At 43.0% G+C, this 18272-nt stretch overlaps 1 protein-coding gene across 1 annotated transcript in view; it reads left to right on the top strand.

Moving 5' to 3' along the window:
• The first annotated feature begins 3646 nt into the window (after positions 1-3646).
• Positions 3647-18272, top strand: part of ptchd4 (patched domain containing 4) — a 29742-nt gene continuing 15116 nt past the window's right edge. Inside the window, exons 1-2 of the mRNA XM_029496982.1 lie at positions 3647-4072; positions 13619-14114. Coding sequence (XP_029352842.1) covers positions 3647-4072; positions 13619-14114 — 922 coding nt within the window. The remainder of the gene's footprint in view (positions 4073-13618; positions 14115-18272) is intronic.

The raw sequence follows: 18272 nt of genomic DNA, 5'->3' as shown, positions 1-18272 counted from the left end.
TGGTCACTGTGTGGCCTTGAGTCAAGTCCTACCAGAGGGGAAGATTCATTGTTGTGGAAAAAATAGAATGAGTGCATGGTATTTTTTCACCCACTTCAGCCAAAATGTATAAAGTATTCACGTTGCTACAAACTGCGCCGACAGATGAGGATTCGTGCTATAGCAGGACATGTGGCATGCTGAATCATGAAATTGGATATATCATGGTGTGACACTGACTGCTATGGCACTGAAATGGAAATAATCGTCACTCAGAGGATAACAAAGATACCAGTCTGCTTTAAAATGCCCCATTTCTGGCTCTCTGTGCCACAGAATGTACTGAACCAACCATGAGCTCCATGATACCAATGTTTTGTGTTAGATAAAGGCCTTTTGCAAAGGCTACTGATAGTGTTCCACAATAGAGGGTTCTTTATCTAAAGTTCTCAGCAAGGGAGGTCGGAGTACAGACTGAAGGGATTTTTTTTTTTTTTTTTTTTTGGGGGGGGGGGGGGTGTTACTAGCCAAAATGCTAGTAATTTGAAATAACTGAAGTTCACAGGCATGCATTTTGCATGGGTTTGATTCCCAGGGTCACAGCTTTGTAATTAACACTGGCAGGTTCATCTGAAGTGCACTGACAATCGAGGGAGCAAAAAAAGGAAATAGGACATAAGGCTGCTGAATCTGCTGAATGGGGAATGAGGTTTTACTCATGTCAAGAAATTATTCAAGTGCAAAGGTAGTGACTGCACATGCCCCACTTTCTAGACTACTTCATTGCTTTTTCTCCAGTCATAAAAGGTGCTGCCTGTTAAATCAGGCTCCACTGGGGCAATATTAACTTATGGGTCAACAACAACGGCAATACTCGCACAATGAGATCACAGTTCGGGGGATTCTTCAGTGCCTTCTTTTGTATGCAGATTTGGATGATGGGGGGGGGGGGGGGGGGGTTCAATGATGATTACCACTCTAAACCCAAGAGTATACAAATTGTATTTACCATGTAACAAGCATGAGTTAATCCTGATCCTGGGCTGTAATGGATTTTCCAGTGATGAGATGCTCACTAAAAGATTTTCGACCAGGACAAGGTTTAATCCTTTTCTCCGCGACTAGTCAACAAGCTTGAGGCAGTTATATGATTGGACTGGCTGACTGAATTATGTATTTTGCATAAAATAATGTTATTAGCAAAATTTATGACAAATATTTCTGTTTTGTTTGTAGATTTGTTCGTAGCTTGGTATATATATATATATACATAGGCCTTGCTGAAAACTTTTTTTTTTTTTTTTTAAATTAACTGCACTAGCCTTCAACGATGAAATATGTGGTACTTTGTGGCTCTGAATGAGTCCGATAGGAAAAAAAAAGGCGTTACAAAAGTTGTGTTGTGCCGTTATTAAAGAGCTGTTCTGTGAAATAAAATTCTGAGTATCTTTTGGGATCTGCTTCACAGACCATTCTACTCTTTTTTCATGACAGAACAACACAAAATCTACAACACTTTCCTACTTTGAATATATCATTCTTATTATATTTACATGATTGATATTCATAGTAATTTTAGTTTAAACAATCCGAACATCACATGCAGTGCTGTTAGTTAACAATACTGTTAGGCTTAGGCTGAGCCTGATAGTATATTGAAGGTCCTAAATAGGTGTCCAAAGCAATTTTTTTGCCCCTTTGCTGGCCCCCAAAACAGGTTCATCCAATCCTGAATTTACCTGACAACTGTGAGGAAGCTCCTGCTTCGATTCATAGCAACTGTGGTGCAGGGTTTTAAGGAGACCTAAAAGGGTTAGGCAGTAAATGAAATAGTTGACCAACAGAATAAAAAATGGGATAAGAGCCGGGCTTCAGCTTTTCAAATGCACCAACTTTCTTTTCTTTTTGTCTATCACATTATGATGCCTGTGATGGACTGGCGACCTCTCCAGGGTGCACCCTGCCCTTGGCCAGTGTGAGCTGGGATTGGCTCCAGCAACCCCCCGCAATCTGGAAAAGGATAAGCGGTAGAAGACGAATGAATGGATAAATGTATTATGATGATGAAAATATTTTTGGGTTGCAATTTTCTGACCAATGCGTTCATTGGATTAAAAAAAACCAAAACAAAACAGCATTTTACTCATCAGTCCAGAAGAAACAATGCAAATGTCACCATCAAACTTAATTATTTCATCCCCCCAAGGGCTACAACCCCCTGCACTGAAGTTAGCGTGGTAACTATCAAATCCTGTCTGATACCGAGGCACTGGGCTGCTTGGCGGACATATTACAACACATTTGTCTTCTAAATTCAACGACAGCTGAAGCTTTTGTCAAAGCTCTTAATCAAACAATCGTCAATGCTAATGGTGACTATGTAGCACTCACAAATCTCACAAATAGCTCCTTCGAGCCACAGGAAGCACAACCTCGGTTGGTGAAGGGGGATTCTCGTCTATTCGAGCTGTGTCAGATCTCAGGGTGTCTCAGCAGCACTGATGGCCTGATATCATGGCAAAAGCTGTTGTCAGAACTGCTGCTGATCATTCGGTACCTCTCTAACAGTACTAATTAAGAAGCATTAAGGTCAGATCTAATAATTTATAACCGTGGGCATCATGCTTGATGTCAATGCTTTTAAAACCCTCCTTCATCGTGGAGGTCAACCATCATAACTTCTGCCATCTAACATTTTGAAGAGAAGAATAAGCCCAGGAGTTAGAAATCCTCTATAAGCTTCAATCTACTTCTACTCTGCACTCTTTAGACAATATAGCACATTTAAACTGTGTATTTGGTGAACAGCAGTGCTTTAGGGGTGCATGTGTCCTTGGAGAGGCCATTTAGAGCCAATAAAGCTGTGTGTTGTCTGACCGGCTTGTCATAAATCAGGCGGGTTTTCCCCATTCATGAAGCCGACACTGACTCATATCTTTTCTTTTTTGGTCATTCGGCCACCTGCAGGAGCATCCTTACAACTCTCATCTCGCCTGTTGCCTCCGCTGTTCCGAAAATAACCAGCCACACACACACACACACACACACACACACACACACACCACCCCACCTACCTCTCCTCCTCTTCAACCCCCGCCACATGGTTACAGTGAAGTACATAAATCAGGCGCCACGGCCGCTGTGAGAGCCGAGGCGGGCGGCAGACGGAGAGGAGGAGCGCACACATGCACATCGCGCCGTCACCGCTGCTCGCTGCCGCCGCCGCCGCTGCAGCCGGTGCAGCGGAGGAGGACACCCGGGGCTTTTTTCTCCATCACACGGAGACGGCAATGCTCCAGCTCAGACGACGCGCACTCGTCCCGATCGGCCGACAAAGCACGATGATCCTCTGACTGTCTGCCTTCTTCTGTGTGTGTGTGTGTGTGTGTGTGTGTGTGTGTGTGTGTGTGTGAGTGGGTGTGCGTGAGTGAGTGAGTGTGTGTGTCCGTCAGTCTCGCCGCGAATTGCTGCAGTGCTGTTTTTCCAGGTGTTGTGGCGCGCTCGTGTGTGTGTGCGTGCGTGCGTGTGTGTGTGTGTGTGTGTGTGTGTGTGTGTGTGTGTGTGTGTGTGTGTGTGTGTGTGTGTATGTGTGTGTGTGTGTGTGTGTGTGCACGGTGTAATTCTCTTTACGAATTGGACTAAGCCGGGGAACGGAGTCTGATGTCACATGTGCTTCATCGGAGGAAACGGGGCATCTGCAAGCTGGATTTTGTGGAGGATGCTGCGGCAAGTGATACACAGAGGGCTCAAGGCTTCGTTCTACTGGCTGGGCTTATTCGTTAGCAGGCACCCCGTTTTCTTCCTCACCGTCCCCGCGGTCCTCACCATCATTTTTGGATCTACCGTTCTGAGCCGCTTCAAACCGGAGACGGACCTGGAGGTGCTGGTCGCCCCGACTCACAGCCTGGCCAAGATCGAGCGGAGTCTCGCCAACAGCCTGTTTCCCATCGACCAGTCGAAGCACAAGCTGTACTCGGATTTGCACACCCCGGGCAGATATGGCAGGCTGATCCTGCTCGCCAAGTCCGGGGGAAACATCCTGGAGCTGGCGGACCAGGTCCTGCAGGTCCACAAGCAGGTGCTGGATTTACGCGTTAATTACAAGGGATTCAATTACACCTTCGCGCACCTCTGCGTCCTGAGCCACAGAGACAAGCGCTGCCTGTTGGATGATATCATCACCATCTTCGAAGATATCAGGCAGGCTGTGCTCTCCAACAGCACTTTCCACAAGGTGCCCGTGAGCTATCCAAACACAACATTAAAGGTGAGATTTGTGTTTCTGTATCTGTTATCTTCATTTCATTTTCCAATACCACACTGCAGCTCCTCTTTAAATGCATGCCAAGCGGGCCTGTGCAACACTATCCAAGCCCCAGAAACCTCTCCATCGGAGCCCGGTGTCAGTGCAGCAGCGGCACAGCAGCAGCAGTAGCAGCAGTCGGCATGTGAACAGCCGGAGCTGGCTGGCCTTTTGGAGCTTGCCATAGTTTCTGAATGAACACAGTGGGCTTTGTATTCTTTGTGTTCTCTCCGGCTGTGATGCGAGGCTGCTAGATGTGAGATTGCTACATATTATCAGCCAGCGAGGGAACCCTCTACATAACACAGACAGCAGGTTTGCAGTTTTTCACCCTTCCTTGTTGGTGCAGGTGAATTGATTGGTTGCATGTAGTCCTCGCCCCCCCCCCCCCCCCCTCAAACCTCCCACTGCTGTGCTCTCCTTCTCCATACACGTTCACAATCACAGTCGCACACACGCACATCACACACATCCAAAGGGATATCCTCCCCTCTCTCTCTCTCCCCTTTTTTTTTTTTTTTTTGATGCAGTGTCTCCCTCTGGCTTTGCCCTGGCAGCACATGCTTTAGAATGACATTGCTAGAGTACCTACTGTAATAAACTCGGGCACCCCGCTTGCCTGTCTCTTCCTCAGTTAGAACTGACAGCACAAGCCTCTGCATACACAAGGAAACATGAAGATTGGCTTCATGCAGCCAGACATGTGGGCCTGCTCAATGCATCAGCTGCTCTGCAGATGGAGCCTGGTGCTCTTAGTCAGATTGTGAGAATGTGAGGCTTCTGAAGTGTAAAATCTGTTGCATACATGCACTATTTGAAATACTTACCTTTATACAGATTAAACCAAATAATCAGAGTGGCTTTATTGTGGCTTTATTTTGCACCAACTGCATGATGTGTGCTTTTTTTTTTTTTTTTTTTGGGGGGGGGAATAAAGTGTTTCACTTCTCCATTGTATGGCCTAGGGGAGCCATACTGTAGACCACTGCGCTGCACAGCTCCGAGGGAGAACTGCAAAGGCATCACTGCACATGGCAGTTTATTCAACACTGCTCAAACTGATTGCGAGGTACATGCCACTGGATATTGATTACTGCATGCTCAAACTGTCACAAGCACATATTCAGCGTATCAGGAGCCCGGCAGGTTGCTCCAGCGCCGCCACAGCAGCGTGAGCCCTCCACGCTGCATCAAGCGTCCGAGCGCAGCGGCGAGGGGCCATTCATCATCCCGATGCCTGCGTTTCTCTCCAAAGTTGACATTTACGAGATATACGAGGTTTGCCCGGAACACCGGGGGCAGTCACGTTATATGTTGTTGCTCTGCTGTGTCATAATAATAAACTCAGAAATACACGACTCATGCTCGAGTCCAGACGATCGACAGAAAGTTTAACGCAAACGAGGGTGGTGGTGGGGGGACATTAGTGTCTTTACTGATAGAGAATCTGGCAGTTAGAATTACCTGATCACTATCTGAAATAAAGAGGAATCGGGTCATCCACCGAATGTACTATTTTGCAGCAAACAACATTTCTCAAAATGAGCCTCTGATTGATAAAGCGCAGGTTCACCTCTCTTGACGCCTCTGTTGCCGCCCCACCGCAAAAATAGTTTAGTTTGTGTTGAGTTCTGGGGATAAAGTACGCGTCCTTAAAAGCCCTTAAAAAACCAGATGCCATTTGCATTGATTGTGTAACTTACCACCCTCTTGTGGCAGCAGCGGGACACTATCCAACAAAACCGGTTTGCACCTCAGCTGCTGTGTTCCTCAGATTTCTGTGGGTGTGACAGTGTCCTGCTGACAAAGGCTGGAGTTTTGCAAGTGGTGAGGAAGGGGAGTTGAAATGACCTGTTTGTCCATCCAAGATAATCTTGGGACTCTTTACAGGTGATTGGCTACAGCCAAAGTCTACAAGACGAGCTGTCCTTGGCTCATCCTCCATTCTAAGTCCAGTTATGATATTTCAGCCTTATATGCATGTTCTGAGACCAACCCTGCACGTCGAAAAACTAAAAATGACACTTATCATCTCTGTGTGAATTGTGCAGTATATCAGAGTATTGTTATAGGAGGAGAGCAGCTTGTGCAGGTGAGAGAGACAGAATGGTAATACGGGCAGCCTGAGCAGAGAATTAAAAGTTAGTTAGGATTTTTATCAGTTTAGCTGCGAACGTAGTCCTCCGATGCACTGTGAGATCCCGCATCTCAGCCACAAGCACTGTGGGCTCCACAACATGAGCCCAGAAACATTGGCCAGGTGTCGTCATCAGTTAGCGGTAAAAAATGACCACCGAAGTTTCCACATCTGGTATGTTTAGTGTAATTGGAGAAGAATAATCCCAGAACATCGTCAGACAGGAAGGAGAAAGGTGAGAAATCAGCAAGATGGAAGAGAGGGATTATCAGCAGAGGAATGACAGGCAGGGCAGAAATCATGAAACAGGACAGAGCCCTAATTTAAGAGACACACTTTTCCTGTCATGATTTTTTTTTTCTTTTTTTTAGCGACTGATTCATGTTTTTGGCATTAGCGTAATACAAGGATACACGGTTGACCCCTTGCTTTTTACTTGCTCATCTGCAAATGTCACTACATGGCACTGGTACTTAGTATTTTGTTGACAGAAAGTTGTCCTAATCAAATGCATTCATACTGTTGGCCTATGCTTGATAGTGTGACTGCTGTTCCTGCATTCAAATGTGCTTTTGTTGAAAATCAGGGCGCCACCTTCATTGGACAGCAAAGACACAAACCCATCATTCAGTCCAGCCTTGCATACAAAATCCTCCACCAAAGTATAAACAGTACTTTATACACAAGATCACAACTGTGTGAAAGTTGAGGGTATTTATTTGTAGCTTAATGTCTTTGAGCAATTCATCAAACGATACTTTGATGATTATTATCAGAGAGGTTCAGATCAACGAAAATATTTATGGAATTGTTGAACGAAATGAACTGAGCTTTAGTTCGGATTCATTTGAGTCAGTAGATAATGGGAAGCTGCGAGGATGACGGCTTGTCCAGCTTTGTCCTACATGCGCTCTTATGATAGCCAGCAGCAGAGCAGAGTCCACTCCCCATTTTTGCAGCATTGCTCAGCTCAGTCCATTGCGGGTGGACTTGAAGTGGTCCTTTCACTTGGAACTTGTGGCTTCTCAGCTGATTGAGTTATCTCAGTCAGAGGTCGATTGAGCAGAATGATTCTTTCATTGGCTCTTACGAGATAGAAACTTGGTGGGAATTACAGTCTCTGCTGCTTTTAAAGTCCATTGGGGTGGATGGCCTCTGCTACAGTCACTTTCCACTTAACAGCACTTGTTGAATCATTTTAAAAGTCATTTCTTGCTCAGATAAAACTTAAATATAAAATACTGTCAAAGTGAATGCAAAAGTATATGAAGGTCAAACCTTAGCTTATTAAGTTGAGTACTGACAAACTAAGGCTTTTTTATTATTTTTTAAACTAAATACCAATCTCCTTTGTCTCTGAGTATGTGGTCCAGTCCTGTGGACCCTTTTGTCCACTCTGTGGCGCTTCAGTTATCCTGGATATGGACATCCTGTTACCTCTTTTCTTCATGACAGCCTTTTTACTTTTTATTTTGTGTGAGTGACTTTGTGCGTTGACATAAGTAGTTTTAAATAGAACAGCTCTGTCTTTGACAGCCAACATTAGACATGCAAAGCCTTGTCACGTAGCACGTTGTCTGGCCATTCTTTACGTTTTCACATTCTAAGTTGTTCCTGTGTGTTTTTATCAGTGCTATTTGCGTGCACATCCAAATTCATCAACTCACCTGCAACATGAAGGACACCTCTACTCCCTTGAAGGCTGACGTGACCCTCTCCCTTTCCTGCTCTCCTCACTATGTATCAGGTTTTCTGCACTCTCCATGTTCATGAATACTTATTCTCTCTGTCTAGTGAGCTGCCTGAGCTAATTCTTTGCCTGGCTTCTTATGCCTCATCCTGCTCCTTGATGTCACAACCGGGATTTTATTTCAGTCCTTGTTATACAGAGGGAGTCTTCTTAAAAAGTCCTACTTTTTCTCAGCTGTGTTAGCTCTGTTCCCAGGAGAAAATGCTTAAAATATATTTTTTGTTTTGCTTTGACTTCTGTCGTGCCAGTTGCGTAATCTTCCAAAGCTGTCAGGTATTACAAGAGTAAAAATGCATGAAAGAATACTACAAAAAAGTTAAAGCAAATGGGACTAAACGAACGAACAATTGGCATATTGAAGAGAATGTATCCAATGGTGAGATGCATTTAATCATTATGTTATAGCTATAACTTCTGAGTCTGTGGTTTATGCTGCATTCGCATCACTAGCAGTTTGATCGCACTGCCGATTACAGATTAATCAGAGCTTGTTGATTGTTTGTTCAAGTGTTTGTTCAAAGTCGTCATGGCAACAGATGAGATGTACAGGAAAGCTTGTGTAATGCAAAGTATTTCAGCTCTTCCCCAGCAAACAGCCAGGGCACACCTTATCATACAGATATTGACTGCTGCCCCAAGGAAACAGATGAACATGGAAGCTCATATCCACGTTTTTACATTTTGTTTTTGTTTTTTTTTTTTATTCTTTTTTATCACAAGATCACCTTTAGCTGATGCCCAATATATGACAAAATGATCTTTATTTACAGTTTATCTAGCCACTTGTCAAATGACAGACAATTCCCCTTCAGGGGATCAACAAAGTAATTGTGATTTTAATTCTGATTCTGATTTCTGCTTTATGTACGGATATTGAAGTCTGTGTCGTTTGACTCTTTACTCTTTTCAGCAACATGAATTGGACAGCGTACTTGGGCTCTTGCCTGTTCAGCAGAGTGAATTGGTCTCATCTCCTTATTCGGTTTGATTCTCGTGTTCATGGTATCTACAATCTTTCTGACTTGGTATTTCAACCCTAAGACTCAGAAAAGAGTGGCATACCCCCTGCTGTCAATGCCATTTACAGTGCAATGCATGTAAGTCAGCATTGTTGCACCAAAATTATCTGACTCAACAAACAAACCACATTGTAAATCATGAGCTATTTCGTTCCACAGGCTGAAATTGTGATCTTATATTTTAAAGTAGTATAAAGAAATTGATATTCTAAGAAAAGGGGATTCAAAGGTTAAAGGCTATGCAAAATTCAATGTTTTTAATCACGTGAGTGGACACAAGGTTGCGATTTGTCTCTATGAAATGGTGTGGTACTTAGTGTCAAAGCTCATTATCTCGAGAGAAGACTTTGATATCTCATGATAATGAGATAATTAACTTGTTATTTTATGATAATATGGGGCAAAAGGAAGAACTGCTTTGGCTTCCCTGGGCTGTCTTGTACGCTCTAGTGGTCAGAATTGATTTATATAAAAAGACACACAGGTGTGCCATTTCTGTGTTAAATTTATCCTTACACTAATAATATTGTGTTAGACAAGCCCAAGCTTCTTGTTCCATTCAGGAAAGGACAGTGAAATTGAGCGCTGGATTGAATTAAGTTATTGAGTAGTTTGGGTGGTATGCTGCATGGCAATGTCAAGCTAAGGTCAATGTTTGTTTTATACCCCCATTCTCTTTAATAAATCATAAAACGGGACGTGGAAGCAGCCGCATTGAGGCTGCAGGAAAACAGTGGATATGCAGAGGGAGGTCTGTGGCACTTTGAAGGTTGCAGTAAAACCAATGTGATTGCAGGATGGGAGAACAGACACGGCACAGAAATTAGCCGATGAGGTTAGGTATGTATGTAAATGTCAATAATTGGCTTGCCCTGGGGTGCTTTTGTGTGCTGGCAGATGGAGAACAATCAATAGTGTCTCCTGAAATGACATTTAAACTGTCAATGAAAAATTTTCTGTATAAATAGAGAAATAGTTAAATATATAGTAGGTCTGAAACCAGTGAAGTCAATATTAAGATGCTCTCAGATAAAAGGCAACCCAGCAATTAAAAAGAGATGCTACAGTTAAACTCTTAATGTGTATATATGTCAGGATATATTTCCCAAAGGACAGATAGACTGTCAGATGACAAGTTTACAAAGATGTCTGAATTGAAAATGAAAATATATATATAAAAAAAAAAAAAACAACAACAAACCTTGTAGTATATTTTCACTGATCTTAACTAGCATCGCTTCAAGATTGGCCCATCACTGTTTCAAAGTAGTGATGTCCAGTTTTTCATTTCTGGCAAAAAAACAGAGTAATATTCATCAAAGGCATCATCCTTCCAAAAATCTGATTTAAAATCTCAATTGAGAGGGACAAAATTAAAAGAGGCAAAATCTACATACCAGTTTAGCAGTTAATGTCCTGCTGCTCTTTAATTATATTTCTCCAGTAGGTGTGTTTTCAATGAGTCATACATGTAGAACAAGTGAACCAGACTGTCGGTGTTAATAAATTATGCTAACAGCACAATGTTTTAACATACGGATAGTATTAGCGAGGCAAGTTCCTGGTGTTAAACAGACAAAGGCTAAGAGTTTAATTCTTGTCTCACTGAATTAGCGTCTTCCTGCTCTTTAAATCCTAAACAGACAGCCTATATGTCTAAGACTCAAAGTTCTGTTGGGGGGACTGTCGAGCTGAACAAGGCCCTTTTTGCCAGTTTAGTCAGACAGCCAACTCAACGGAGAATCCTGGATCCACACTTTCATTACATAATTATGAAGGCCACTGCTCCTGGGAACACTCAAAGCTGTAGAAATGGTTTTATATCCTTACCCTGATCAATGCGTGGCCACGCTTTTATTACCGAGGTCCACACATGGCTTCTTAGATTTCTCAGCTCGGCATTTGTCATGACATGCAGTGTGAACCGTGAAGACCATAAACGCACAGGTGTGCGCCTTTCACAAACATGTCCAATAAATTCAGTTGTTTTTTTGTGTTTTTTTTTTTTTTTTTTGGCATTCCTGAAAATTTGATAAAAAAAAACCTGAAAACATGTCTTCCACCAGCCACATCCGTCTTTTGACGGAGAGCTGGAGAGGTGTCACGTCCCCCCTTTTCACATTTCACTCAACCTCTCACAGACATCACACATCCACAAATACCTGCTGTTGTGTGGTGCCCCATCCACACCTACTCTCGCACTGTCATTCTCTCTCTCCCACACGCAATGGCACTGAGAATTAACATTTGTCTTTCTAAAGGCTGCTGCAAACAAGAGGAGAAAACAGACTCTGAGCATTTTAGAAGGCTGAACCAGACTTTTGCAAAATTTGCTGCCCGGATAATGTCACATCGTGCACTGTGTTATAGTGTATAGCATACGTTTTCGGTCGTGTGCACAGTCATGGCTCAGTGTGTGATGAAAAAAATGTAGAGAGAAGTGTGTTGTGACTATTGAAATTTATCTGAATTGCTTTGGTGAAGTTGGGAAGTCCATCTGGTAGATTAATTTCAGCTTTGTGCAATTACACAAGTGAAATGAGAGCTAAAGCTTTCTCAGCTCCCTGAGTGATTACATTACATAAACACACTTGTAGACTGTTATAAAATAGCAAATCTGAATGACTGAGTTGGAAATAACGTGTGGATATGGCTTTATATGTTAATGCAGAAGACATATTAGGGCTATGCAGGAATCCTGGCTCCTGACTTACAGATGAAATCAGTAATGACTTGAAGGTTGCAATTTTCATTATGACCAGTTCAGCTGCCTACATAATTCCAGAGCAAAATAATACATCGTTTTTTTTTTGTTTTTTTTCATCTCCCTGCAGCAAATTGCCTACAAAATTTGTCGTAAACAATCACAGGGATTTATTTAGCTCGAAGCATGAGATTTATATCAAGGTCTCCACTCTGGAATAGCATATTGGAGCCATTTGTAGCCATTTTATACATAACACGATAAATCACGTCTACAGTAAGTTGCAAATTGAGTTGACATTGATACAGCAACAAAACAGTGTGATGTAGGAGTTTAAATTCGCATCACAAGTTTTTTTTTTGTGTGTGTGTGTGAGTGTATGTCTTACCAAATTAAATGGAAATTATTCGGTCTTGCAGTGTTTTATAATGAAGTGAATAGTTCGAACATAGTGAATCTGGATGATTGCATTAAAAGTTAAGGTTTGGCGTTTTTAAACATAAATCACAACGACCTTTTATAAAGATAGATGATTAATTACTGTATGGAAGCGCTGTCATTTTGCACCATGTCACTTGGAAAAGTCGGCACAGTAGTTACAAGCAGGTGGAGCCCCTATATTGAGATCACACATACACACACCCACATGACCCGACCACTCAGAGTATGACCTTTGACCTATAATATGACCTGTGATACAGCCACCTAACCCAAGCCCTCACCCCGGATCACGCATCTTGTGCTGAATGTACTAAGACAGCGCCATTTTCCGTTTTTAATGTGCTATCCAGTAGTTACAATAATTCCTGGTTAGATATTTCCAAAGAATTCAAAGCTCCTGCAACATATGTAGTCGTTTCCCATGAACCATAACAGCGCATCAATATTCTGTTTCACCAATGAGAGTAGAGATGAACAATACATCCCGTTCACGTCATGTTAATCCACAATATTGTAGGAGTCGTGACATAGTTGTCCTACCCAGAGAGGATGTCTGTAAATCAGGACCCTGAGTGGTGTTGTGGTTATGGGGTGTTACGGCAATTCGCTGGAGACACTGTCTTGTCCTATCTCTTAGGGCCTGTGCTCGACCTTGGTTGCTATGGTAACTGCCAATGGGGATCAGGCAGCTGGACCATTGCTTACATTAATGGACCTGAGTGTGGCCTGTGGGGGAAACAGGGTTTAGTTTTATAAATAGACCAAACAGAAAAGGTTAAATATCTGAAGAATGAAACATTCCGTCTTCAAAAACTTTGTGTCTGTATGATGCTCTGATTTTTCCCTGAGAAGCCAATGCTGCCCATGTTTATTGTCCCAGCTGTTTTATGACTCTTCTGCTGCTTTGCACAATTCTTGTTTCGCAATTACATTATCTTCAAACTCTTGACAGTATGATATCTTGCATACACTGTGTAATTAGATTCATTCAAACATTGCTGTGGCGCTCCACATCAACGTTTGCCATATATCACCTGCTTTGTCTACAACTGTAATAGGAGTTTAAGTTTAACAGTGATTCAGCGTTTGAGCAAATGAGGCAGAAAACTGCTGCTGCACTGCTCTCTGTGGACCGAAAGTTTTAGTTTGTTATACAGCACTGATGTCAAAGAATGCGCTTTCTTTGGAAACACACCTGGGTGGCCATCAGCGCTGAAAACTGGTTGAATAATGTGTATTTTGAATATTTAAGAGCTACTCTCAGATGTCTCTAAATCCCCTGCAGGATGGCCGTGTGTCCTTCATCGGCCACCAGCTTGGCGGCGTGTCCTTCTCGGCCAACAGCCGAGACCAGCAGGTCAAGTTTGCTCGCGCGGTCCAGATCACCTACTACCTCCGCAACCACGGCCCCGTGGTGCAGGATGCCATCGCAGAGCGCTGGGAGAACGAGTTCTGCGCCCTGGTCAGTCGGCTGTCTACAGCCGAGGTGCCCCACGGGACTGACCAGCTGCACATTCAGTCGCTCACCTCCTTCAGCCTGTGGCGGGATTTCCACCAGACAGGCGTGCTGGCTAAGGGGGAGGTGCTGGTCAGTCTGGTTCTGGTGCTCCTAGCCGCCACCATTTCCAGCTCCATGCGAGACTGCCTGAGGGGGAAGCCATTCCTGGGCCTCCTGGGTGTTCTGACCATCTGCATCGCCAACGTGACAGCGGCGGGGATCTTCTTTATATCAGATGGGAAATTCAACTCTACGCTGCTGGGGATCCCATTCTTTGCCATGGGTGAGTACAAGCATCATAGTGTGTTGTGAATGTGTGTGTGCAGTGGTTAGTTAAAGGGCTTATCAGGGCTGGATACTCACAGAGGGTTGATTGGGGACAGGATTAGCAGAAAGTGTGTTAGGCTTTTCTTGAGCGGGGATGCCGGCGGCTCATTGTTGTTGTTACAAAAGAAAGAGCGCGGCATGTGTGTTTTTTGTGTGTTGCTGCAGTTGCGTGGCGCATTCTTTGTGAGGCCTGGTTTTCTCTGTGATTTTTGCATCGAGAACAGCCCCTGTGTCTGCTGTATAGGCAGTTCTGTTTCATGTGAACTTATCTTCAGCGCGGATTTAATAATAAACTCCATAAAAGCGCATATCATACCACTTCTTCATATTCGAATCCCAGAGTGTTGTGTGATGAAAAATTCACGATGAAATAATAATAAATAGATTTGTTTCAAGTCACGTTTCAATACTGTTACACAACTATGATATACTAACACTGTTACTGATTATAATACTAACACATAATTTGCTGAAAATGGTCATTTAGACAGGACTTAGTCAGAGTGAGTTGGAACAGAGTAAACACAAAATGAAACTAAAATTTATGAAAGATTTATGCTAAAACATGAGCCGATAAAATCATCAGTATTCATGGGTTTGAGTTAATGTGCACAGCTGATGTTCAGGAAAGTAAAGATGTGAAGAGAAGATTTACCAAACAACTCTAGTTGGTAGGATACCCCTCCAATGGCAGCAACGCTACCAATTTTTAGATGGGTCGAGTCATGTCTTTAATTCAAATGCTAACAGTTGGCTGGTCATGGTATATAAAACAATGTTATTTACAGATAAAGCTGTGAAATCTACATCCATTTTCTTTCATTTCAAATCATAAACCCCCGAATGACCCTGTGCCCTTGAAAAACAATCGTTTTTTGAAACGGCTGAATTTGGTTGATTTGTTCATATGCTTCGTGGCAGCAGATATGTTTGGAAAGTAAAATGGAGACATATTGGCCAGCATGGTGCAAGAAGACAATGGAATAAAATTCCACTTAGTGTAAGTTGAACCGTGTGCCTTGTGCTGTCGTGTGTAAGCAGAGCTGCGCCCACAGCGCTGGATCTGGCTGCACTCGTATGACTTGTTTGCATTTCTTTAAAGCAAGAGCAGCAGAGCCCAGCACACAGTCATGGTGCCGCTGCAAAACAGTGTGGGAGGGGAACTTGTTTTTGCATGTGCAATGGAAGGCGCAGCACTAGATCGCACAATGCAGATCTTGTCCGAAATTGATCTCGTCTGTCAGCATGGGGGACTCAGCTGGGAAGTTGTTGCTTTTTTCCTGTAGCAGGCAGGGAAAAGACGAGCGGCAGGCTTTATTTATGCAGTCTGCGTATTGTTAATAACCACACTCAGCATTACTGATTTGATCCACATTCAGCAGACCCCTGTTAGCTCAGTCTCTGTTTTACACTCTGCTTTTCTTCCTCTCTTTTTGTCGGTTTCACTTTGTCTATTTACAGTACAGATATCCTGCATTTCCGCCCTGTGCACTAAGGTCACTGGATCCCTGGGGCTTTGGTCAAGCTCCGCTGCAGGCTGGGGGATGAAACTAAAGTTTAAGTAAGACTCATAAGCAGGAGGCTGGATCGAGTCCTTGTGACCTAGAGAGGAGAGGAAAGGGGGAGGTGATGGGGGATGGGGTGCTAAAAGGAAACGCCAAGGAGAAAAAGAACAAAGAAAAAAAAAAAAAAAAACGTAGGAGGACAAAGAAGCAGGGAACAGACTGAGGTGCCGAGGGACGAGGTAGAGGAGAGAGAAGCTCACATGCAGACGGAGGAGGTGGAGAAGGGCCAGGGAGATGGCGAGGACTTGATTAGGTCTGTAATTTCATGTGACAGGACCTCAGAGGCAGCAGATGTCCACCCCTCCTCTTGGGAGGGAGGTTCCTACTGAGACACACCCCTATCACTGTATCAATGCCACATCAGGGCGGACACTGAAAAGCGAAATGGAAACTGATACACAATACGTCAGCGCCCCCCTCCCCCGTTGAGAAGTCATCACTATTCAGCAGATTTTTATTTAACGAGCAACTTGGAGACTGAGTCTCCAAGTGAATTTAAATGGAAATGGGGCTTCTTTTCTTTCATTGCATCACACCGTCAGTGCCCCCACAGCACGCCTTGTGGTAGAAGGAAGGCGGTAGTTGGTTTGGACAGTCATCTGGTCAGATTATATTGAAGTCTATGGGAAAATGTCCCTACTTTTCACTTGATTTATTACTTCAGTAAGTATTTTCCTGATCAGTCGTTAGCTGAAGACTAACTAGTGGCATAAAGCGATGGATGAGCAATGGATGACAACAGAGTGGTCGACACTCGACCTCATGGAAGAACCGGAAGAAATTTTTCAAAAATATTCTATTCTAGATAGTTTCTCAAGCTGAATCTACTAGCGACTTGTGTTTCGGTGCTGAATCGAAACCAATGAACACAACAGGCAATGAGACTCATAGGGTGCTTGATGACATCTGGCTGGTGTTTGTTTGCATGTTGCATTTTTGATGCTGCATAAATAGCACTAAGGGAGCTGCAGGTGTTGTTGAAAATTAAAACCTGTTCACAGGTGACATTCCCGCACACAAGATGGTCGCAATGCTATATAATAAATCAGAGACAAAAGATAACTATAAGAAACTAATTTTCTGTTTCCCGTCGTAATGCGCACAGCTTCCTGTTGCCGGTCTCGTCACTGCCGATAATGTTAATCATGGGCCCCTATACTTTTTAACATTAGGTTACTGTTACTGCAGTGACTCCCCATGTCCACTTACCATTCCTGCTCTGGCCACGTGTCATTGGCACGACTATTAATATCTATGCCTCTGTGCCCATGTAATCCATATTATGGATTGGCCATCTGTCCATCAGTTATTTGAATTTGACATCTCCGTAATGATTTGAAAGAACCTCTTTACATTTGGCACACCTCACTAGCTGAACTCAAGGATGAGCTGGTTATATTTTGGTGATACAAGTTCAAAGGTCACAAAATAAATGTTTTGTCCATGGCTCAGGAACCAATGTACTAATGATCACACAACTCTCTAATATGATAAGATAATGAAACGGATGACATTGCTAATCAAAGGGGTCGAAGGTCACCTAGACTGGGACAATGTAATGTCAGACTCCTGCAACCTGACTTCAGCCAAACGACTGGGATTTTGAAGAAGATTTCAGCTCTGCTTTGATTTTTTGAGCTAACGAGTTAGCCTCCAGCTTCTGGTGTCTTTCAGCCACATGCTAAAAAAAAAAAAAAAAACAGATACCTCCAGGCCTCAGTCAGGCACAATCCCATGGTTCATTTGTGGTGCCGATGTTGGTACTCTATAGATCCAATTATCTTATCTGAGTACAGCCCCAAGGCTTCTGAGTGGATTCTTGTGCCCTTCATCTTATCTCTGGAGGCTTAAATAACACTTGGGATCGCAGTGTGCTCTAGAATGGAATAGAATGGCATTGTTATTACAGAACATTTCTAGTCATATTGACTGTGCAGGTTTTCCTACTGGAAGTATCATTTCAGTTCAGTGTTATTTGCATTTCAGCAGATTCCAGAAATTGTGTTTTAATCGTAAGTTTTGGCAAAGGTCAAAGTCAATCATGTGTCATCACACCAATAGAAAAACCTGCTGTTGCGTTGGCTTTACCTCCAGGTTGCGCAGAGTCTCTGACAATGACATACCATTTCAGATTTCATTTCATCGTAGTGGATGTGGGGCGTTATGAAACCTTTAAAATGGTCTGGTCAATAGTAAAACAGTTAAAGAACAGATGGAGTACCACAAGGCACTTTTTTAGGGTTTTTCTTTGTAATGATCGATGAAAGGAGCCACGATATACCTTTGAAGGTGGGGCATGTTGTCAGAAATTAATTTAAGCTAAACAATATGAGATGTGGCTTTGCTGTGTTTGAAAAGTTCAAGACCGATTTAGAACTGCACTTTCCAAAGTACTTAACTTCTTTTATTTAAGTGCCATAGAGCACTATAAGGAAAAGAAAGTAAGGGTGTAAGATTACAATATTTATGTATTTATTTATTTTTTTTTTTTCACTGTCAACATGATTATTTAAAGCTCATCATCTGGTCATTGCTACAACATTATGTTG

Source organism: Echeneis naucrates, chromosome 24 (assembly GCF_900963305.1).
Source record: "Echeneis naucrates chromosome 24, fEcheNa1.1, whole genome shotgun sequence".
NCBI lineage: Eukaryota > Metazoa > Chordata > Actinopteri > Carangiformes > Echeneidae > Echeneis > Echeneis naucrates.
Note: the sequence above shows the minus strand (reverse complement) of the source record. Positions and strands in the feature narration are given on the sequence as shown.